Source organism: Phoca vitulina, unplaced genomic scaffold (assembly GCF_004348235.1).
Source record: "Phoca vitulina isolate PV1807 unplaced genomic scaffold, GSC_HSeal_1.0 scaffold70, whole genome shotgun sequence".
Classification (NCBI taxonomy): Eukaryota; Metazoa; Chordata; class Mammalia; order Carnivora; family Phocidae; genus Phoca; species Phoca vitulina.
In genome coordinates, this window is record NW_022589773.1 from 5,605,125 (window position 1) to 5,629,395 (window position 24,271).

The window sequence follows — 24,271 nt, forward strand, 5'->3', positions numbered from 1 at the left end:
GGTCAGTTCTCCTGGAGAGTACGAGGTAACTGAAGGTCTGTGCTGGGCATTGTGTATTATTGGGGATATCTGATCTGACACTGTCTAAATGAACTGACCTCTTCAAAGCATAAGGCACCACGATGAACCGGGAGACATTTTCCTTTGGTGCCCCAAATGAAAGTTCTGTGTCCTTCCTTCCTTTTCTCTCTCTTTCAAAACGCAATTTTCAGAAAGAATTTGAATCTCATTCACAATAGTCTAAGATGAGACTCTAAGTGAATAATAAGGATTAAAACTGTTTCCTCTCCCTTGAAGATTTCCTTTGTAACTGTGTCAGAGCTTAGGTTTCTACAGAACTGCCAAGCATCCCAGACCAGGTGGATGAGATTTGCAAGAGGAAACTTCCAGGATCTGAAATCTTACCTCCTAGTCCAGTGCCCACCCCTCACCCCATCCCTTCCCTTCTTCCCATGAATATAGCTGGTACCTCTATCTTTTCTGAGGGACTGTGGATGACTCAAAGATGAGAGAACACAGGCTTTGCCCTCAAGATGCTTAATAATTCAGTAAGGAAAATAGACACACAAGTAACCAACCTAAGGCAGAAAGCAGTAACTTGTGAAAAATGCTAACTTTTAGCATTCGGAAGAAAGAGGTCATTTCCCATTTGTTGAAACAGGGAGGGTTGAAGTACCATTTGAAGCCAATCTTGAAGGATACATAGGGGAGAAGGCCATTTCAGGCAGGCGGAGAGTCAGAACCAGCATCTAGGGGTGGAAAACTGAGTATGCATGCTTGAGCAGCATTAGGGAGAATCAGATCTCAATAATGGGAGGGGGCCGATGAACCAGTTTGTCGTAAGCATGATTAAGGCTCAGTGGGTAATGCCCCAGGAGCAGAGGAATGGAGACAGCTTCCTGGTGGGAGGGCTGGGGGAAAGCACCCTCCCAGCCAGCCTCACTGTCACCCCCCTCTCTGTCCCCAGCCTCTGCCACATTCTAACCAAGGTCATCTGTCCCCCGAATAATAGAAGGGTCAGTGCATTTTTTTTTTTTTTGTAGCGATAAAATACATTGGGTGAATGCATTGTGACCACAACTTGGAGTAGTGATCTTTCCCCTTGTTAGGGACAGGCATATTGTTGCCCACTTTGCACGGAGAGCAGGATCTGCAAAGGGCATTGATTAGTAAGGTAGGACACTGCCAGACTACACAGGAACTTGGATGTGATGCTGGAGGGTTCCCACAAGATTCAAGAGCCACAGAGGACCACCAGAGGCCTGTAAAAGGGTGCTAATACTTGAACGGCAATTAGATCCCTGGGCAGGTAGGCCAGCAGCCTAGCTAGAAGGAAGACTCCTGGATGAAAGGCCAAGCCTCTCCCCTCCATTCAGGTACTAGGGAGTCTCTGGGAGTGAGAAGAACAGAGAGAGACTTTCGCCCCTTGGTTATCAACTTTAAACTTTCAGGTCCAGGAGCTGTTCACTTAACACGGATGCTTTTAAAAAGCATCATTAAGTATCTGGATGGCCAGTGGTGTCTCCTTAGAAAGCACATGCAATGGGCTGAGGAATATCTACAGGTGCCCTCAGAGAAATACGTAGGAAGCCATGTGAAACAAGCACAGATTCATGTAATGCAGGTGACATGCCTGAATCCTGCTAAGTGTTGAGGGAGAACACTCAGGATATTGACCTAGACTGAGGTCTGAGACCCTTCAGGATCTCAGATTGGACATCTGTTTTTAAAGTGAGCTCAGAGGAGGGCATATGGGAATGGCTCTGTCGGGTGGATAAAGAGCATTTGAGAACTTGTTTCTTTAAAAAGAATACAAATTCTGAACTGGCCCAGATGGACACAGACATGATCAGGGTGTGGCACTGTGGAGAGAAGAACAATATTTGCTTGCCTCTTGAACCAGAAGGAAAAGGAAGCAGAAGCCACTAGCTTTGAAAAGTCTACTTGGTTCCATCCAATTGATAGAGACAGTTGGTAGTGGCCTGTGCACACATGGTTTTCATTTTTTTTTAAAGATTTTGTTTATTTATTTATTTGAGAGAGAGAGAGAGAGGGAAAGGAGGAGGGACAGAGGGAGAAGCAGAGAATCACAAGCAGACTCAGTACTGAGCACAGAGCCCGAGACCAGGACCTGAGCCAAAACCAAGAGTCAGACGCTTAACCGACTGAGCCACCCAGGTGCCCCACACATGGTTTTTAATAAAGAGATAAGTGTAGGTATTTTCCGGAAGCATAGCTTTGCAGACTTGGATTAGAGGCCACCTAGCCCAGTTATGTGGAGACCTGATTATCAGAATCATCCAAGAAGCTGTTTGAAACCACAGGTCCTGGGGGCACCTGGGTGGCTCAGTCAGTTAAGCATCTGACTCTTGTTCTCAGCTCAGGTCTTGATCTCAGGGTCATGAGTTCAAGCCCCACGTTGGGCTCCATGTTGGGTGTGGAGCCTACTTAAAAAACAAAAATACTACAGGGGCACCTGGGTGGCTCAGTTGTTAAGCATCTGCCTTAGGCTCGGGTCGTGATCCCGGGGTCCTGGAATCGAGCCCCGCATCGGGCTCCCTGCTCCGCGGGAAGCCTGCTTTTCCCTCTCCCACTCCCTGGGCTTGTGTTCCCTCTCTCGCTGTGTCTCTCTCTGTCAAATAAGTAAATAAAATCTTAAAAAAAAAACAAAACCTACAGATCCTGGACTCAGGCCATACCCAGTGAATGAGGATCTCCATAAGTAGGACTGGGACCAACTGAGAGACTCCATAATCATGTCATATTCTGCAATATATTGAATCAACAGAAGTTTTCTTATTCCTTGAGTATAATCTAAGCTCTTAGAATCCTTTAGTTTTATATTCCTCCCAAGCGATCCAAATATTTGGCTTTATGGTTTGGTTTATTTGTTCAACCCTTATGCCAAGCACTGTGCTGGGCAGTGGGCTTACAAAGCTGACAGGACACCGCCCTGCCCATGAGCCCATGGCCTGTGAGGGCATCTGCAACCAACCGTTGTTCAAGGCATGCTCGAGGGGCCTCTGCCCTGAGTTTGAGACCTGAGAGGAGCCATAGAAGTTGACTTCTGTGTTTGCCACATTCAGCTGGGAGACCATGTCCATTGGAAGACAGCATGCCTGGAGGCAGGAGACTTGGCTGTGCCCCACTGGGTCACAAGTCAGCCAGCTGATGTGCACGGGAGCCAGTTTAATTGTCCTCAAGGTGCAAAGTCTGGCGGGCCATGTTTGGACATATGGACGTTACCTGGTTTTCAGGTTCATACAGATTGTGCACCCACAAGAGAGGTTCACTTAAGTAAGGACATTGCAGCGATCATAAAGAGTGATACCATTTAACAGGACTTCATTACAATGGTGCTTTAGCTTTTTCATAGAGAGAGTTCTTTGGAAAGAAGGAGCAACGTAAACTCAAAGAATCAGGACAAAGATATCAGCATCAGGTTGTAAACGTATACATCAATAGAAAAACATCTGATTCTACTTTTTAAGAACTGCCCCTATTCTCTGTTTTATTAGCCTGGAGACATATTCTGGTAGACTCTTCATCAAAGGCAGATTATTTAGCGCGTGCATTCTGCTCTCACCACGCCTGGGGCAAGCCCTGAGGCCCGGCAGAGCAGTGGGTTGTGGACGTGGGTGCACACACACAGGGCCCCTTGGCGCTTTGACATTGCACAGCATTGTCAGCTGCATCCCATGCCTCTGGGCAGCCGCTCTGATGGTGGCCCTCCACCATGCTCGCGGGGACTTTTGCCAGAGCACCTGCCGCCAGAGCCACCTGCTGACAAGGAAAGCTATTAGGAACACTTGGCTGATTTTAGAACATGGGGCTTTTTTCCTTCTCTTTTGTGGAGAGCCACTGTGTCGTACAAAATAGATGTATATTTACTATGTGCATGGTATAGAATTCTTGGGTGTGGCCCCTATTGCTTCATGGTTAAATATTAGTGTTTTCTGGTGTTGCACGACTTTCGGTCTGCTTTAGAATCATAGGCAGGAGCAAGTCGTGGTGAGGAGCTCATTTTCTCTCCCCAGGAGTGGTGGCCTGATCTGCCCAGGCTGGTAGCCCCAGTTAGCGGCAGAGCCCCAGCTCAGATCTGGGACCCTTAGCCCTCTGTCCATCCAACTAAAGTATTTTGTGTTTTTAGCAAGGTTGCTTTTAATCCAAATCAGCTGGAACCCATCCTTGCCTTCATTTTTACAAGACCTATGAAGAGATAATAAATGAATACAGCAGGGAGCTCTGAGCAGTGATGATTTTTAATGTAATTAATGACTGCTCTTCTTCCTGAATCTGTTCTTTACTATTCTTTAGTGGGCAAAACTGTGCTTTGTGCATGCAGTAATATGAAACTCACCTTCCAGGGCTTTTCCATAAATATGTGTCGTGGTGTGTACATCCTTTTTCCATGTGGCTATCTCTAAATGGTGGTAGCCCTGTGTATCTGAGTATTTTACATAGGAAATTCTGGGGTTTACTGCATTGAAGAGTTGGTATCTTTTTTGGTGTGAATGAATATGAGTGTGTGTAGAGATTAGTTGAGGTCTTTGCTTTTATTTATTTATTTTTAAAGATTTTATTTATTTATTTGACAGAGAGAGAGATAGCTAGAGCAGGAACACAAGCAGGGGGAGTGGGAGAAGGAGAGGCAGGCTTCCTGCCGAGCAGGGCGCCCGATGTGGGACTCGATCCCAGGACCCCGGGATCATGACCTGAACCGAAGGCAGACGCTTAATGACTGAGCCACCCAGGCACCCGAGATCTTTGCTTTTAGAAAGACAGAGCTATTCCTCGAGATGGAAACTAAATTAGGTAATAAATATCAGGTCACCAAAACAACAAGTGAGAAAAAGCAATTGGTCGAACAAAGAAGGTCTTTATATACCATCTAAAGCATTTAAGGGATGTATCCTTTATCTTCTTATTTGCATTCAAAAGCCAATTCCAGCTAGAGTCCCTGGCTCTTGCCCTCGTTTTGTCCTCTCCCCTGACCTGGAGCAGGCGAGCTTCGAGGGCACAGCCCAGAGGTGGCCCAGAAGCAAGCGTAATCACAAGGGTCAGGGTAACGGTCAGTGATTGTCAAACTGCCCAAATCCGCATGTGTGTTTTTAAAAAGGGTAGCGTGCATGTCACACGCATTTCTTTGTATGGCAGTTGTCTGTGATGGTGCTTGGTAGTGGGTGTGTTCAGCTTATTCAACAGAAGACCCTGTCCTTCCAGGCCGGTCCTTCAGCTTGGGACTTTGCAAGCTCAGTGTTTCTGCTTCTGATCCTGTCTACTTATAACTGCCACCACCGTATCTAAGTACGGTCCAGACAATTTGATGCATAAAATGCACGGCCGCATTATTTTGAGGTTAAAGAGCGGGAGTAGAGGCTGGGTGGGAAAGGAGAGTCAGTTGTGTTGTATCCAATTTGCTGTTTTCACAGAGGATGCTGTAATGAACTTTTGTTCTGCGAACTTAATTCTATATTGGACAAAGGAGGTAACTGATACATTAAATGAGGCTTTGGAAGCAGCCCTGTGCCACTAAGCTGTGTGGCCTTGGGTGAGCCACTTGCCTTCTCTGAACCCTCACTGATTCTTTGGGGAAAGAACGGGGCTGGCCTGGGTGAAGGCCAGAGCCGCTTTTTTGCCTCATGTCACTATATGCTATGCCCAGTAGCTGGCTGAAGTGTGAGCTCCATGGAGATGAGCCTGGTTGCTCTGAGAGGAGAGAAGTCTGGATTGACTTTTCCTCCAAGTGTCTCCCTCTCCAACCTGGGAATCTGTTGAATTGCCCACAGACTGGAAACTTCCCTTAGTTTGGAGTGGTATTGGGAGACTTTTCTTTTTTCTTTTTTTTTAAAGATTTTATTTATTTATTCGACAGAGGGAGACACAGAGAGAGAGGGAACACAAGCAGAGGGAATGGGAGAGGGAGAAGCAGGTTTCCTGCCGAGCAGGGAGCCCGACGGGGGGCTCGATCCCAGGACCCTGGGATCATGACCTGAGCCGAAGGCAGATGCTTAACGACTGAGCCACCCAGGTGCCCCGGTATTGGGAGAATTTTCATATGTTTCCTCCTGAGTGGTGTTTTACAAAGGTAGCTATCAAGAAACCTTGTCTGTACATTTCTTTTCTCTTCAGCTGGAAAATTGCTATACAAAAGATTCTTGGGAGAAATCACAGGTAATAATCAATCTGCAAGAGCATTTAGGCTGGTTGATCATTGAAGAATAGGCATTTGCTTCTATTGCAAATCAATTATTCACAGATAGTAACCTGTTTGACTAGGAGGAGATGAAAAAAAATTTTGCTCAGGTTGTCAATGTCTTGAAATGCCTGCAGATCAATAAAAGCTGCAGGGGAGTTTTACCTCAGACAGTGGCAACGATTATTTCTAGGATACATTTTGGGACATAAAAGTAAATACTCATTTATGTCTCTTGTCCAGATGATCCAGTGAGTTCTAGGAGGGGAAGACATTGGGGCCAAAAAAATTCATATTTTTTATGCTGCTTTTATATTTAAATCTGTAGATTATTTGCCGCTTTAAAAAATAAAACCAAGCAGAGCCGGTAGTGAAATGTTTATGAGAAATTGCTACAGTGATTGCTGTAGAGCTTGCGGCCGAATGTTGCCATGTTCCTTATATTGAGAAACTAGAACCTATTTGGCATTGAGGTATAACAAGAAATGATCAAACCCAGATGCTTTCCTAAAATTATATTTTCAGTGCACTTATATGTCTGTTACAAAGTGTGCTACATGCTAAAAATATTTTCTTTTGTAGGCTAAGGGAATTTCAAACCACATCGAGGGCTATATAGATCAGATGGTTTTTCTTAAAGAGCATTAAGGGCATCCTGGTTGTTATTAGCCCCGACCTTCCAATATGACATTATTTATGCCCCACAGCTCCATAGTTCACTTCTTTATTTCAGCAATTTTACTGGCATGAAAATGCATGGAAGGGAGGCCAGAGTCAATGCATCAGACTTGGGGGCTGAGACTCTGGGGCAACAAGTAATACTAGGGATGGACTGGAGAGAATGCCTTCACCCCCATGGCCTATTTCCATGGAGAGAGGTCTCCTTCCATGCCCGGCGGCTCCTCGGGCCTTTCCTCCAGGGGCTCCATTTCCCCTTCTCTGTATTCTCTTCCTTTTCCCTCAGTTGTGTGTGCTGTCACTTTTCATATTCCATGTGGCCAACCAAAGATACATTCTCTTTGAGACTCTTCTTGGTTATACTCATTACAAGGTTGGCTTCTTTGGAGCTCTCACTGAGTCTCTCCTCAAATTGTGTTTCTTCGTCACTGTCATTGATTTTGTAACTGAGGGATGTCTGCCTGGGTTTTGCATAAATGCTTCTAGTGAATTAAACTGTAAATGGGTAAATCTAAGAACGTGTAGATCGGGTGGCTCTGTATAGAATTGTATTTGTGAATTTAATCTTTCTCTCTTCTTAATTATTACATTGGTGTTAAATGCATGTAGCTACTATTAGGATTTCAGATGTTTTTGTATCTAGCACCTGTCATGTTGGTACCTTCAGAGAACAATGTAGAAATACCAAATTTCATTTCTGATATTCTTAGAACAACAGTGGGCTTATTGTTTTGAGTGCGATGGGACCGGAAACAGAATGATCTCCTTTATCATAAGGCATATGAGAAAGAGAACTTGTTTCCTTGTGGCCACCAGTCCTTTGGAAAGAGAACAGGCATTTGCCTATAGTAGCTCAGCCATGCCACTGTCACTGTGGGCTCTGTCAGAGGCGACACGGCTGTGTGGTGGTCAGGTGAGGCTTTTTATTATGATGTCACAACTCAGTTATTTGAGACCTTTGAAAGTTTACTTAGGTTCAAAATACCAGACGGGCTTTTGTTTCTGGGGGCAAAGAGGCAGGGAATTAGCATCTACTGGTCTACTTGGTGCCGCTTGGTTTATGTGCTGTCTCATTTCATCTTCAGCACCACTCTGCGAAACAGATAGCATAATCGCCTTTTTATAGGCCCAGAAATGTTGTGTGACATGCCCAAGGTTACACAGCTTCTAGCTGGTAAGGACAGAGGGTGCCTAGGTCTAGGTTCTTAACTGTGTATTTCTCATTACATATGGCTTTGTACAGAGATTGTTAAACCACATTCATAGGACAGCACTTAAAAACAACAACAGCATATTTAGTTGTACATTAGCATGATTTCCAATGCCCTTGAACCTCAGAGAGCAAGGCAGTGAGATAAGAAAGGCTCAAATAGAAAGCAAAGCTAAAGTAGACTGCAGTATTTATGCTATAAATTGAAATCCATAATCATAAAACAGAAATGACCAGAAGATTGGTAGGTTTAAGAGAGTCTAACATACCTAATATTAATAGGAATATAAATTCACTGGGTAGATTCTCAAAGTCTACATATTAGGTGTTTATGATGAGTCTAATAAAGCTTTAATGTTCTTGGTGGTTCTTTTTCATCTCTCATACTACTGAGCACAAAAGCCGTGTTGTATGCAGAATGGCTGGGTTTATCCCTAGTAGAGAGAAGTTATGTTTGGTATCTAAAGAACAATGAGAGTTTGCTGCTTGGCTGATCAATGCTGGATCAAGTTCACATTCCCCAGCTCCTACTCTCCCACCTACACACGCAGGGGGTGGAAGCAGAGCAAAAGGAGGGAGGACGGATCCTTTTTTCACCGAGAAAGAGATGTGAGCTTGGGCTTTCCTAATATGGACACAGCTGGGCCTGTGTAGCATTAAACATTGATTTAATCCACTGCTGGAGGAAACATCCTGCAAAAAGTAAAGAGATTAGCAACCAATTAATTCTGGCCCTTCTCGTTGTTGTTCTGGAACACCTCTTATATGGATCTAAATGTTTGGTGAACAAACATTCTGGAAAATAGCTCTTTCTCATATAGTATTTCTATTTGGGACAGCCCCCCCCCCCCCCCCCCCCCCCAAATTGTGGTGGATTTTACTTTCCCTATTCTGTGTGTGCACGTGCCTGTGTGTTCTTACTTCTGAATAGAGGTGGGACGATTTAGGCCCATTGTACTTGTTTGCAAATTGTGACTTCATTGAGTTCTCTTGGAAGGCCAGATGACAGGCAAGCCAGTCTGAGTGCCAATGTTTTTAAAAATAGACATGCTGGAAAAAGAAAAAGAGACATGCTGGGGCCCCAGACTCCCAATGCATAGCTTCCCTTGAAGGCATCATGAAGCACAAGGCACTCCTTGTGCCTATACTTACAGATAGCGTATCCATCCATCTTAGGGAATAACCAAAGGGACCTAGACATGAGTGTTTGCTTTTCAAGCTACTGAAATGTTCACATATATGTTTGTGCTTTTAAATAATTAGTAACTAATATCTTTTGTAAGGCATTTTGCCAGAGTAGTTCTCCTATAGCATCATTGTAGTGTATTTTTCTAAATAAGGAAGCCCATTTGGTTAGAGCATGGTGCCCAACACTAAGGAAGACCAACCTGGGTTGTTTCCTGTGTGGAATAGTAGCTTTTGCACATAACAAAGGGTCTTTTCCATTGGTACACACTGTCCCCGAATTGTAGCCAGCAGTCTTCCAAATGTAAAATATTTGTTTCCAGGGAATAGGTGGCAGCCATCGACATGATTAGAACACTGTCTACAGGGGATGAGTGGGAAATAGCACCTCATATGTATGTGGGGTTCCAGGTTCCCCGAAAGACAAGAATCTATGCTCTTTTCATTCCAGATCCAGAATTGTATTACCCATGAACCTGGAAAAAACTCTAAAGTCAAATATCCATTCATTCTTGCCTCCCTTCTGGTTAGTGTTGAGATCATCTACTTCTTTTTAATTCTTGTGTGTGTGTGTGTGTGTGTACTTAACTAATCTTGCCCAGAAGTTTATCCCCAGGTGTAAGCAGTAGGAATTGCTACCCTGGGTCAGGCCAGCAGCCCATCCTGCCCAGCATTGTCTGTTGTTTACCCAGAGACTTAATGAAATAGAACTTAATAGATGGCTGTCCTCTGTGGCATTGACCTTGAAATTTAGATGTCTCCCAAACATCTGGAATTTCTTAATAGTAACTTGTTAGAGATGGGTCATCATTAAAATGATCTAAACCAGTGGTTCTCAACACTGGCAGCACAGTGGAATCACTGGGGGAGACGGGGTGGGGAAGGCTTTAAAAAAGGACTGATGCAGGGTCCCACTCTCAGGATGTGAATTTCAGCGATGTGGCATGCCATCTGGGCATTGGGATCTAAAAACCCTCCTGGTGATTCTAATAAGCAGTCAGGGGTCCCTCTGATTTAACGCCACCCCTACATAACTTTGTATTTCACCTGTGAAACTCTTTGTCAGAATATCCACGAATGTTAAGCTCCTGTAAAGAATTGCAGTCATATAGGTGTTGAAGGGGGTGTACAATGTCTGTGTTCTGAAATGGCTGTTGCAATAGACTTTTATGGTATGGGATAATATTTTATGGGCTGTGTTTTGATCTGAGGTTGATCTGATCCACATAATAAGCAACTATTTTAAAGTGAGACAGTCATGCTAGATGTTCCCTAAGCTCTCATGCTGGAGTAGAAAGAGTGCTACATTTCCAGGCTGGAGATCTAAGGGCTACCCAATATTAAATACTAAAGATATGAAAATTTGGGGCACCTGGCTGACTCAGTCAGTAGAGCATGCGACTTTTCATCTTGGGCTTGTGGGTTCGAGCCCCACGATGGGTGTAGAGATTACTTAAAAATAATATATATATAAAAAAAAGATACGAAAATTCCCTGAGACCCAGTTTCTTCATCCTGAAAATGGGACTATGTGAGAAATAAACAGTGCAGTCTGTATGTGGAAGCACTTGGCAAACCATTCAGTCCTTACAGAATTGGCTGCTCTGGTTCTTTCTTCCAGTTCTGAGGTTCCATGGTCTCTGGTACACGTAGCAGTTGGGTACTTTGTGTCTTAAGGTCACTTCCCTCCAGCTTCTAGTGATGTTGCGTTGCTTCTAGAATTTGGTAAGTAACAACTGCCTCCCCTTGTAAGCACATCACATGTGTCCCTTGATCTTCACAAGTCTCTAAGAAAGGAGGCTTAGAGAGGTCACACGACTAATAATATATGGCAGACCCTGGATTCCAACCCAACAGGCTATCTGTGTGCTCCTTATACTACGCCAGGTGACTGCCTGGTCACACGAGGGTCCTGAGGACAGGGATGGTGTCTTATTCAGCTCTGTGTTCACGAAGTCTAGTGCTCTGTTTTGCAGTAGGCTCTCAATATGCTTGTTAAGTGACTAACCTGTCTCTATATCCAGCTTACATTCTTCTTCCCGAGGTCAAAACCTATTTCCTCTGGTTTCGATATCAAAAGAGGTAAAATACTCGGTTGGTTAACATTTTTATAGTAGTTTAGCACCATTTTTGTGTAATAGTGTATTTACTTTTGCTTTGTCTTTTAACAGTTCTTTTCCTTGAATTTTATAAGTAGAGTGTAATAGTACATCCTTACCTCCCATGCTTCACTTCTAAGTGTTTTTAATGGAGAGAAATATTAGAACCGTCACATTTTATCAGAACCTCTCCCTCTCCCCCAAAAAGTAAAAGAAAGTTAAAGAAAGAAAAAATAAACCCAGAATATTTTATTTATTCATACTCTTCTTTGCCCAAAATGGAGTTAAGACAGCTTCTAAAGCAAAATAGAGCATGATAAAAATAAATTAAAATATAAAAAGCAAAGAAATGTGAAAATAATAGTAGGAAAATAAGATGGGGCCAGGAATTAAATTATCATACAATATGCACCCCTTGAAGTTCTTATGCTTGGTTTAATGTAGGGGCACAGAATTTTCTAGAAGAGGGAAAAGGAATCAATTTGTAGTGTTCATGAGGTAAAACAAACCAGGTGCCTGAGTCCAGCTATTCCTGATGTTGATACCAGGCTCCCTGTGGGTCCTCTCAGAAAATTACTATTTAATGTAATAAACAATCCTCTGAAACTATCCTTACGGTAAACACTGGGATGGGTTTTATGGGGCTGTTTCTTACAATGCACCTCAATAAAGGTTGATGGCTTCTTACCAGAACATAATGCGATAAAAGGACTTTCACAGAGCACCAGTAAGACGTCGTCCTGGGCCAGCTATATGGTGGGGTCTGCTCTAATCCAAGAGGATCTTAGAGTATCTAGGGTAGGGGTTTGGGCAATCAGAAAAATCTGTAAACCTCATGACAGTTGATGTGTGTGTGGGAAGGGAGTAGGGGACTGTGAATGATTGTAGGTGTATTTTTTTCTAGGGAGCCAAAAGCTGATAGCTAATGCTTTATCAGATTCGCAGAGGGGATCTAGAAATGGCAGAGCTGAGCATGTTCCCTCAGGCAAGCTCTGTAAAAGTTTCTGAATAACAGTGAGTTCAGGGTTATGATGACTGAGAGGAAGAGGTTCTCTTAGCCAGCTCACTGCAGCACAAATGTGGGAAGGATTTCCTTTTTTGAAAACCATGCTTTATAAGGATTCCACTAAGAGGTCCATTTAGCAGGGCCAAAATCCTCTTGAGAAAGAAGAATTAGGCATTCATTCTAACACAGACACAAAATGGGCAATAATAGAAATGGTAATTTTTCTAAAATCAAAGATATCATAAAGGAATGTTACATTCTAAAAGGGTAGAGCAAAATTTAAAGACCTAGACATTTGAGAACTTTGACCCTAATCAGGATTACTTCCTTGTTATTATTTGCAGCTTAAACTTATCTTGATTTTTCATTTCTAGTTTTGTGTAGGTGTGTACTTTTTAATTTACACTCAATATATGTTGGCTATAGAGCTCTTCTGAAACCTCTCTACATTGTTTGGTATTAAAAGATCTTTTGACTTCTTATAGTGGATAGTTTTTCCTCTCCTGAGCCCAAGTGAGTGTACTTTGCCATCTGAGGCTGTTTGGACTAATTAAAGGGTTCCCCTTGTCCGCCCTTTCGGCCTTCTAGGTGACTAGGAAGGCCTGCTGCTGCTTCTCATTCCTCTGGATTGTAGCTCATCATGAAGCAGAAGCACACATCCATATTAACAATATGAAATTATTATCGATACCATATTCCAATGAAAGGAGTCATTTCCGGAGGAGGAGGGGGAGGTGGAGGAGGAGGAGGAGGGATTTTCTCTCTAAAAGTAATCTCCAGCCACTAGATAAAGTAACGCTTTTATTCTAAAGCAATGGCATTTTCCTTAGCCTCTGAAATTGTCTTCAGCTATTACAAACTGCATTGACAAGAAAGTCTCTTAAAACAACTTCCTTTCAAAACTTGCATCTCTACTAGACGAAACATTTTTTAAAACATACTTCAAATAGAAAACATCTGTTTTTAAAAGATAGCTTTAAAGTGCTTTCACCACTTTCTTAAAGATAGTTATTAAGAGTATCCATCCCTGTCTACAGAATTCCAATTTTATTTTTTTATTTATTATTTTTTTAAAGAGACAGAGCGGGATGGAGAAAGTGCGCGTGCATGCAGGGAAGGGTGGGAGGGGCAGTGGGAGAGGAAGAGTTTGAGAATCTCAAGCAGGCTCCACACCCAGCACAGAGCCCAGTGGGGTGGGGGGCAGAGGTTGGATCTCATGACCCTGAGGTCATGACCTGAGCCTAAATCAAGAGTCAGACGTTTAACCGACTGAGCCATCCAGGCATCCCCAGAATTCCAATTTTTAAAAAGTACTCTTCCTCCAGTTTTTCCACACCCTACCTTTATTGGGGTCAGCCCATGAAGAAAGGGAGATTTAGATAGGCAAAAGGAGAAATGTGTTGAGGTTATATTGAACACAGTAAAAAAGAATTAATATTTTTCCAATAAAATGGGCGCCTGGGTGGCTCAGTCAGTTAAGTGTCTGCCTTTGGCTCAGGTCATGAGCCTGGCTCCTAGGATCCAGCCCCGCATCGGGCTCCTTGCTCAGCGGGGAGCCTGCTCCTCTCTCTCCCTCTGCTGCTCCCCCGCTTGTGTGCTCTTTCAATCTCTCTCTCAAATAAATAAAATCTTTAAAAAATATTTTTTTCCAATAATTTTAAAATGTGTTACTATTTCATTCTAGATCAAATTCAGCTCCTAGCACTGAATTTTTGGAATACAGTTTTCATGATGAATAGAAGAGGGAATTAAGAATCTTTATTTCTCATTTCTATTTTTATTTTTTTTAAAAGGTCATTTTAGAAGCACCCTGCAATGTAACTGATGTCCCATGGTCTCTTTCTTTAAAAACAAAATGCATAATTTTGTGCTTTTTACAAAATAAGGTATTTTAGTGGAGAAACAAACAGGAGTTAATTAGAAAGATCTTTATCTTGAGACTCTCCCCCTTGAAATTTCATATGCTGTTCATTCAGTCATTTGTTCCTATATCTTCCATTTGCTTACTTAACGTATTTATTTAGCATCTACTATGTGCCAGCGATATTTTAACTGACTGGACCAAAATCAAGAACAAAAGAGACAGGATCTCTTTCTTCCTGGAGTTTAAAGTCCAACTGGGAAGATAGACATTCAACAAATTAATAATAATAATAAAAAAGCTGCAATAGAACTGTACAACACATAGTGAACCCTACTGTAAACCATGAGCTTTATTTAATAATGATGTATCAAATATTGGTTCCTGAATTGTAACAAACACACCACCCTAATGGAAGATATTAGTAATAGAGGAAACTGTGTGTTATGTTGGCATATGGGAACTCTGTGTGTTTTGCATAAATTTTTCTGTTATCTGCTCTAAAAAATAGTCTCTTAATTAAAAATAATTTTTAATAGCTCTAAAAGATAAGCAATTTAAAAGAAATAAACAGGATGCTATTAGAAGGAATAGTGGGGGTGACATAATTTGGAGTGGGGAGTAAGGAAAGACCTTTCTAGAGTTAAGGCCAAAACTAGAGAATAAGTAGGAGCCAGCCAGGCAGAGAAGAGAAAGAAGTGCATTCTTGGTAAAGCAAAGTGGTATCATTTGAACTACCTTTCAAAATACTATTCTGGCTTCTTGGTGTAGGATGGATTGTGGTAGTGGGTGTGAGGGTGTAAGAGTACAAAGGAAAGGAGTTAGGAGGAACTTAAGAGTGGACCATAGCTTTAATTACCTACTCAGAGGAGCAGTGACAGTAGGATTCTTTCCTTTGCTCAGCTTATGCCAGAAACCATTAGGTTCTCCATGAGCTGCAGACTAGGAAGAAAGGAGACTGTCACTGGCAGCAAGACAGGGTTCCCAGGTCTCAATTCCTAAGATCTTTCTAGTGACTTAATGGGATTTTTAGCATGAGGAACAATTGTGTGTGTGTGTGTGTGTGTGTGTGTGTGTGTGTGTGTATTTGAGACTACAGTCAGATGAGAATTACAATGGAAAACAAGCCTTCAAGTACTAACTATCCATCTGTAATAACAGATTTTCATAGAAGTCTATATATGATTTAATTTTCAGTAATTTTCTATTCCCACTACTGGATTGTTGGAATTTATTTTATTTTTTGTTTCTTTTAAGGCTACATGTTAAAATTGTTGATCAGTCAACAAAAAGGATACTTAAGGAAGGTCTATTTGGGGTGCTGTTTTAGTACATCAGTAATGAAAGGTTTTTTTATCAGAGTTCTTAGGGGTGGTAAATTCCCAAGGAAAAAAATTCTAGTGGGTGAAGAAGTGTCTACCAGTGATAGATTTCTATTGATTCTGGAACTGTTATTAGTAGCATGGAAGCTCAAATAGTTGGAGGTCTTATTTCCATTTGAAAGTAAGCAGCTCTGCAATTACATAATCCAGTTCATCATTTGTAACTTTTACCTGCCTCTGTATGTGCACTGGAGATGTGCAAGGCATTAACTATTTTTATACATTTGTTTTGCAGTGGAAAAATTGTATATGATAGTTGTACATTATATATAAGGAGATTCGATACCACTTCGAAAAATCTTTAGCAAATGAGCATGCATTTCATAGTACTTAGCTAATAATGATACAAAATGGCAAATATGCTTATCTAACTAGAGTTACATTTATTTATTTATTTATTTTGGTATTCATGGAAACACAAACACTTAAGTCAAGAATCCCCCATTTGAGCAGACCTGTTGTTTATTTTAGGACATATAAGTGCATCATCAATGTAATTTTAAGTAGTCCAGTTATGAATATAGGATGAAGGGATAAAATAAAGTTTTCCACTCTGATGTCTCCATTAAGAAGCTCCTCTTTGTGTAAAATACTCCGTGGCAAAGTTGCCTCTATTTAAAGTAGTGAGTTTGATCTTGGCTTTGATCTAAAGCTTTTGATCTTGAAAGAAGGATGGAGTAGCAATAAAGAGAGGGCAAGACAGATTTTCTTTAAAGAAATGCGATAAAGTTAAAGGGATGGTCAAGATCAACAAATACGAGTGCGACCCAACTGTTCACCCCCTTTCTGGTTCAGCCAACTTCTGATACGGATGGGAAGAAAGCCTTTTGGGTGTCGGCAGAAAAATGTGGAGCATCGCAGACTTTTACAAACTAAGTGGAAACTATCCCCCTAATTATGAAGACAATGTCTCCTTTTAAATTCTCCCCAGTCGCTGTGGGGGTCCGCGGGCAAGGCGCGTGCGGCGCCGGCCGCGCCGAGAGCGCACAGGCTCCGTCGAGGCGCGGGTGGTGCGCGGGGCTCGCCTTTTACGCGCTCCGGGTTTCTCCCCCGGGAGGTCACCTGCCACCGCCCCGGAGTTCGGAGGGGCCACTGAAAAACGTCTTCTTGATGACGTCTAGTCCATTCCCGGAAAAAAAAGCCCACTAGGAAAGTTCCTTTCCGCTCCGCGAAGGCCATCTGGACACTTAGGTTTCTGACCGGAGAAGCGAGTTCGGCTGGCCGCGGGGGTGTGGGGGCGGCTTCTCGAGCTAAGCCCTTTCGCCTGCGGCCGGGCAGCGCTTCTGCTCGCAACGCGGCCGAGAAACCCTTTCGCGGGTCCCCAGGGGTCCGCGGGGGATGGGGGCTGGAAAGGTAAGGCATGCGCGCCCAGGTCGGTCCGCGCGTGGGAGGGCGCGGGAACGCGGGCGCGGGCGGGGCGCGGGGAGAGGAAGAAAGACGTTCGCAAAAAGAACAATAAAATTAGCCGGCGCGCCGGCGGGGGCGGAGGCGGGGGCGACCTGCAGGGAGGACGGCGCGGCCGCCTATACCTTTAAGGCAGGCCCCGCCCCCGCCCCAGCGCCCGCCCTCCGCCCGCGCCGCCGCCCCGGCCCCGCGCCGCCCCGCCGCCCGCGCTGCGCCTTAGGTGTTGCGGGCCCAGCGTGCCCGCTGCTCTCCCGCGGGCCGGCGGGGCGGCGGGCGCTGGGCGCGGGCGGCGGGGCCCTCGCTCCCACCCTCACCTTCCGCGGGCGAGGTAGTGGGTCAGCGCGCCGAGTTGGTGGGGCGCGGGGGAGGGAGGCTGGGGCGGCTCCCGGGGTAAACTTGACTCTTTCCCCTTCCCCCGCAGCCGCTGCAGAGGGAGCGCCAGGCCGGGGCGGAGTGCGGGCTCGCGCGGCAAGTGAGCGCCGAGGTGAGTGCGGGAGGCGAGCTCCCCGCGCTCCCCTTCCTCCCTCCCTGGGGGCGGTGGGTCTGGCGCCGCATCCTCACCGCGTACTCCCCGCGGCGCCGACGCGCGACAGCGGTGGGTAAGATGGCCCCGTTCGGGGGCTCCGGCGCGCACCGGCGCGCGGGTGGCCGACCGGGCCGGTGACCGGAGGGCCGGGCCCGGGCGAAGGTCACGGCCTCGGCGCGCCGCACACCCGCGCGTCTCTTGAGCCCCCGGCGCTGAGGCCGCCCGGCGAGCCCGGAAGGTGCCTGTGGCTTCCCCAGGTGAAGCCCTGGAAGGCAGCGTCGCGAGGCCGTCGATCGTTTCTTTCTCACGCAGAGGGATGGCCCTCACCACCCGTCGTCGTGTTTAAATCGCTCTGTGGTTTTTGAACTTCAGGTCGAGAAATGGATTCGAGTGAACCGGAGACCCCGAAAACGGAAACGAAGGGAGGCTGAAGAAGTGTTTGAAAAGGTAGGGTCCCCGAAAGAGCACTGGGTGGAGTTCTTGAGAAATCTCCCCCTAGCCCCTGAGGACTTGGTCATAACAATAGAGTAGTAGTTTTTAAGTTTCAATTAAATGTACAGTAAGCCGTAAAATAACGTGGATGGTTATACAGAAATATTGGTTGATAATCTCTGATAATTATAGACATACTATATTCTCAGGAAGTAAGAGAATGATTCGCGATAGAGATATGTTTCGTGCTCATTAACTAGAGCAATAGGACATAAGCGGGTTCCATTATTATATTAGACCCGTTAATAGTAGTTATGCAGTTGTTAAGGTACCTCTAAAAAGGGGGGGTGTTCTGAATAAATTGCCCACAATATCAGGTTTCTGTGTTTGGTTGTGATAGATACAGTAGCACACTCACTCGTTTAGCCTTTAGACTTTAAATTAGAGTAATCTTAAAAATGGAGGGAGATGAAAGAAGTGATTTCTTTTGAAACACTAGGAGAGATTTTATTTACTGTAAAGCAAATGAGAAATTTGTTTTTTTTAATTTAGAATTTCAGTATGTTACTTTGCAGAAGTTTGGACTACCTATTTTCTCCTGAAATTGTGTTAAAACTTGATTTGTCATTGTAATAAATAATTATGAAATAATTATGAAATAAGGTAAGTAGTATGTTGTTTTCTGAATAATGTTTTACCAGTGTTACAGCAGATAGGATTATTGTTGCGTTGACTTAATTACTGTACTGTTTTTTGATTCTTGATAGCACCAAGGGATTAAAATAGATGTGTGTTGTTTTTCTGCTGCTAGAATGTATGATGAATCACTCCTGATTCTGAAGCCAAATTCCTGCTGATAGCATTGCTGCCAACTTCTCTGATGTGTTGCCTTAGTATGGGCATTGCAGCGTCCGAGAATGTGCACAAAGCACATCATAATGAAGGTGATTCCAAAGTTTCAGAGTGCATGTAAGGATACCAAGGACAGCTTCTAAGAGAATTGGGAAAAGAACTGGCCTAGGATCCTGGTCATTTGTAGGGAGACAGTCAGTCCATGAAGAGTGGTACTCCAGCCCTTACCTTTTTAAACAGAGTCATATCTGTCACTTAAGTTAAACAGTAATAGAAAAAGGTTTCATTTTGAATAGATTTGAGTTTTCTGACCATACCTCGGCATGCTGTGGTAGGTTGTGTTTGTTTAACTTTCATGCTCCAGGTGTTTTAAAAAATGTCTGTGAGGTGATGAATGAGATCATAAAATGTCCAAAGAAGGAAAAAGTTTTATGGCTTGCTTAACATTTCGAAAAAATATTTTCTGGCTATTATTTTTTTAAGCCAAAAAGATGATTACCCAAATGCACAGTATGTCACGCATGAATGAAGGGAAGCCCTTACCTTTGTGGATTACTAGGTACCATCACCCCCAAAATCTGAACTTGAAGTAACCACATGTGTGACACCCATTATCTGACCACTGCCTTCTGAGAATGAGAAGGAGGGAACTGAGGATTTCACCTCCCAAGAAAATGGGGTTCTTTGCTGAGCCTTTCTCCTCGATAGAGGCTGTGTGTTAGAGCTTATGAGCAGGGTGCACGTTTGACTTTTCTTCTTAGAAAACGTGGGCAGCAGTTTTAAAGAGGATACAGAAATAAAGTAGGTTGGGACCAACAAGCTGAACTTCCTTTCAAGGAGTGCAGCTTAAAGCTGACTAGCTTTGAGGGGGAGGTGGAGAGGGCCAGAAGATGGGAAATTTCAGAATTGGATCAGAGAATATTAATTATCAGTGTGTCTAGTCTTTCTTCCTGGCTCTGCATGGCAGCCAAGCCCTTTGCCCACTGTTTTGCCTCTGTTGCACCCAGGAAAGGGTTTGGAGTTCGCTGAGGCAAAGCAGGCGATATTTTCAAGGGCAGGGTGAGAGGGAGTGTAATCAGTGACCAAGGGCATTAGAGCGAGTTCTGAAAGGCTCAGAAGCCACCCTGCAGCGGGTAGCCAAGGTGCCGTACCCCGATTGCCCGAGTGTCTATTCCGAAATACAGAGCGAATTCTGTGTGGTAATGAGTATTTAAATCGAGGTCATGTGTTAATTTTTTGCTACGATTTGAACCTGTTATTAGTAGGAATCTCAGTAGTTAACTCGCTGTTGAGTTTCATAAATGTTCTTAAATGTCTACCATGCCACAAGTAGAAGCAAATGAACCTAATTTCTCCTTTTTAACTCATCCACTATCTTTTTTTTACAACGTTGAAATAAAACTATGGTATTTTCAGCTTTTATTCATTTTCTGTTACTGTTAACATGAGAAAATGAGTTTTAGTCATTTTTGGTAGGCATAATTTTAAGTCTGCCCATTGCCTTTATTTGCCTACTTTGTTTTTTTTGCCCCACTTCTCCCGCACGCTGCCCTTCCTCCATCCCCCCAGTCTCTGTTTACATCTTTCAGGCTCACGCAGGATTCAGCCCAGATGACTGAACTTGGTTAACTAGTCTGTGTTTAACTGTGGGAGGGTCGGAACATTTTTTCTCCAGTATTTACTGACTTGTGGAAAGCAGAGTCGTCTGACCTGCCTGAGGAAGGAAAACAGAGCAGCGGTGCAAGGCCAGAGTCTGGAAGCGGGCAACTGGCGAGGAATTATAGGTAGTGAATGTGATCTTACAGGAGATATTTATTTTCCCCCTTAAAGAAAATCTTGAAGGTGCTAAGTGGTCAGCACAGCCTGATCTATGGGTTGAGTTTTTCAGTGAACTCAGAAGGGGAAGCAAAACAAACTTACCCCGTTCTCAGCTGTGGGTTAAAATAACGAATAATGAAATAAAGTAAACTGGGGTGAGTGAGAGGTACCACCCGGAGAAGTGATTTAAAATGTTCTCCTGGCCTTTTCCTGGCTCTTCTGCTTACTGTTCAAGTCTCTCTCCACCCCCCGCCCCACCAGGTAGCTGTGCGGTGTTACAGGTTTTCAGCTCTCCTCTTCCTGAAGCTACTACGTCGGTCTGCCTGACGCATCTTTTGTCTTTCCTGACATTTATTTCATTTTATTTTTCTCTTCACATCTTCGCCCCCCTTCCACTGGTGCAACTCAATTCCTTCCTGCTGGTTTTTCTTTCCTTCATTTCAAATGACAAAACTCACCTCTCTTTTGCTTCTGGTCCTCAGGTGTTTTCTCCTTCATTCTGATAGTCTTTCTTCTTCAGTTATTTCACATTCCTTTCCTTTAGTTTGAATAACTTGTGCAACAGAAAGGCAAGGAGAACATGAACAACCACACAAACAGCCGGGGGGAATGGATCGGCCTGCTCTGTGAGGGCTGCTGAGACAGTGGTGGCGGCTGACTGTGTGGTGTCTGTTTTTAAAAATAATGTTAATAGATGTTGCTGAATGGCTGTTGGTTTTGGAAGAGGAACGTAATTTTTTTTTCTGCTTTTATCTCTAACCGATTCAAAGATAAATGCAAATTACCCATCACATTCAAAGATGAAGGGATAATATACTTTTATAAATATACATGAAATACAAAGTTTTTAAATAGTTTTTTTTTGGAACTGGCCGGTTAGCTCAGTTGGTTAGAGCGTGGTGCTAATAAATAGTTTTTTTTTAAGGGTTAGTAATACTATAGTATAGAACAATAAATAGCATATAGGGGAAAATATATGAATGAGGTAGGATTCCTTTAGAAGAAGAAAATGCCAGTTTTCAGATTCAAAAGAGGCACCTGAAATCCTATTTCATGCATATGTGATAACGTACAGAGAATAAATTTTAAGATACTCATTTCTGGTCATCATCAAGTATATATGATGATGTCACAAGCATGCATTGGCAAACTTTCAAAACACTGAAAATTCAGTAATACTGAGGTTGGCTATTATTATTATTAACAGTCCATCCTTTACATGTGTTAGTTTCCAAGCTAGTGGTCTTGGCGAGGGTGAGTGTGTCGGCCTGTGTTACGATTAGTCATAAGCAACACTAGGTACAAGTGGTTTCTAACAAAAGCACCTTTTAAGGTAACCTAATTGTTCTTTTCTGCCGGAACCTGAAAAACAATATTCTGTAGCATGAAATTGTTAAAAATTTTATGAAGTTTTCCTTGAACTATGGAGCGAAACATACAAAGATCTAGAAAGATGGTTGTGAAATGTGGACTTTATATCGTATTTAATGGCCATTTTAGTTGGAGCCAAATGATAAATTCTGTTTTCTAAGTCTTTGAGAAAACAAACATAGGCACTATTTTCTTTGTGATAATATGCTTCTTAGATTCTGGAGCATTTTTTCTCACTTTTATTTCATTTGCTCTTTCCATTTGTTTGATTCTGAACTGCAGTGATAATCTTGGTATGAATAATGATGTACACATTTAAAAAATTGTGTATAAAACCCAATTTGGTTTATGAATTTTGCCCCATTTATTGTTCCTTTTAAAATTTTTATATGTTCTAAGAAAATGCTTTTATTACAATTCTAATACTGAAATATTCAACATGTTAAAGGTAGGTACAAATTTTAAACTATTTAACAAAGTGCTTTACTGCTGTTTGTCTTTTGTGACAGAGGTCTGTTTTATATTAAGTTTATGATTTCTGGAAAACTATTTAAGACTAATAAAAATTATCTGGCTCTTAGTTGGACCTGTAACAGCAGACGGTGACGGTGTTAGGCTTGACTCTGGAGCCGTGAGGATACAAAGCTTGGCAAAATGGCACAAGATGAATTTAGAGAGGGCTGAACCAAGGGTCCCTTCACTTCATAGGAACTACACCACATTCAGCAAAATGGTAGGCTTCAGGCAGCCGCGCTTACGCAACTGAGGCAGCATTGGTGTTGAGTGGTTTCCCAGGCATTGGTGCCCTTGCTTCTTTTCGAAAATGCTCTTGCCCTGTGAGAATTCATAACTAGTCTACATTTATATAGCTGTAATCTCTTACAATAGCTTCATTGATACTTGATCTCCATAGAAAAGCTTTATGGGTTCTAATGAGTCACTGCTCGTGAGGCACCGGCCGCCCTCCCTGTCTGTGAGTGGCTTTGTGTCCTGTGTTGTACTGATTGTGCCTTTGGATGACAACTTACTTGAGTGATGGGGAGAGGCAGCGTAATTTATTAAAAGTAATTACAAAGAAACCAAACAAAAAGAGTAATTACAGCGCTGTTAATATGCAATTCGTTATTTTATTGCTGCAATATTTAGAACTGGGTCTTACTTGTGGGTCACCCTTTTTTCCTTGTAAATCTCTAGCAAATACATAATTTATTAAATTCTCTGTACCCAGGTCTCAAGTTAGATCCGGTTTCACAAGATCTTGGCTTTTTCTGCCCCCCTCCCTTTTTTTTAAAGCTGGACCAAGGAAGAATTGCTGATAAAATGTATTTTTGGTAGCCTCAGGAAGGAAGTCTGATCTGTATGATTTTATACCATTAAATTTTCATCTGTTCTGTAGATTTATTTTTTTAAGAATCCGCAGTTGATAAAAAATATTCTGAGAATTCTGAGTGAACTGAAACCCCTTCCATTTTCGACTAGCACAACAGAGAAAATTAAAGTATAGTCATCCACTTACCCTCACGCACTTATTCACGTATTTTAAAAAGAATCTGTGAATGGAACTATTAATATAATAATAGCTGACACTTGTCATGTGTCAAGCCCTGTTCTGAGTGCTTTGCATGCATCCGCTCATGTAAATGCACCATTAAGGTAGTACTGCAAACCAGCAGGATGCTGTGAGGGGGTCGTAGACTGGGGCGAACGCTCTGAAAGGTGGTGAGGTCCAAACAAATCAAATAATTGCTGCAGAAAAGAATGCTTCAGGCAAGACTTAAAGAATTTTTTTTTTAACCCAAGCCATTGACAGCCTTAGACCACCAGCATAAAGCATACATTTCTAAATGAGGAAAATCCCAACCAGCGAGTATTTTGAAAACACTTGAAAGTGTGCAGATAATTACACTGTTGTTGATTTTAGCAGATTCGATGCCAGCAGGCATCAGCTCTTCTATGCCATGAAAGATGAAAGCCATTTTAATATAAACCATGAGTTTTGGCTGGAAAGGGGAGGCGGGCAGAGAACAATTTCATGACTTTTTAGTTACTTTTATAGGAAGCATTAGTTACGTTCCTGTGATAGAATGCTTTACTTGGCAATTATTCTCATCTGAGGCATTTTAATGACCGCTGCTTTGTGCCTGGTATCATCTGGCACTAATAAGATGCGTTATCGTAGTAGCACCTACCGGTGTCAGCGTAGTTTAGGGCCTGTTACAGTTTCCATTCATCTTCTCTTTTAGGAGGCAGA

The 24,271-nt window shown here is 43.0% G+C and overlaps 1 protein-coding gene across 9 annotated transcripts in view; it reads left to right on the forward strand.

Moving 5' to 3' along the window:
• Positions 1-24,271, forward strand: part of AOPEP (aminopeptidase O (putative)) — a 337,732-nt gene that overhangs the window by 243,694 nt on the left and 69,767 nt on the right. For 8 of the 9 annotated variants that reach the window (XR_004297944.1, XR_004297945.1, XM_032392876.1 and 5 more), the window contains 2 exons: positions 17,443-17,505; positions 17,920-17,994. Coding sequence is in view for 7 of the 9 variants with exons in the window: in XM_032392876.1 (XP_032248767.1) it covers positions 17,443-17,505; positions 17,920-17,994 (138 nt within the window). In the remaining 2 variants the exon portion in view is untranslated. Of the gene's footprint in view, positions 1-10,890; positions 13,483-17,442; positions 17,506-17,919; positions 17,995-24,271 lie in introns of those variants that run through there. The other variant, XM_032392883.1, reaches the window with a different exon arrangement.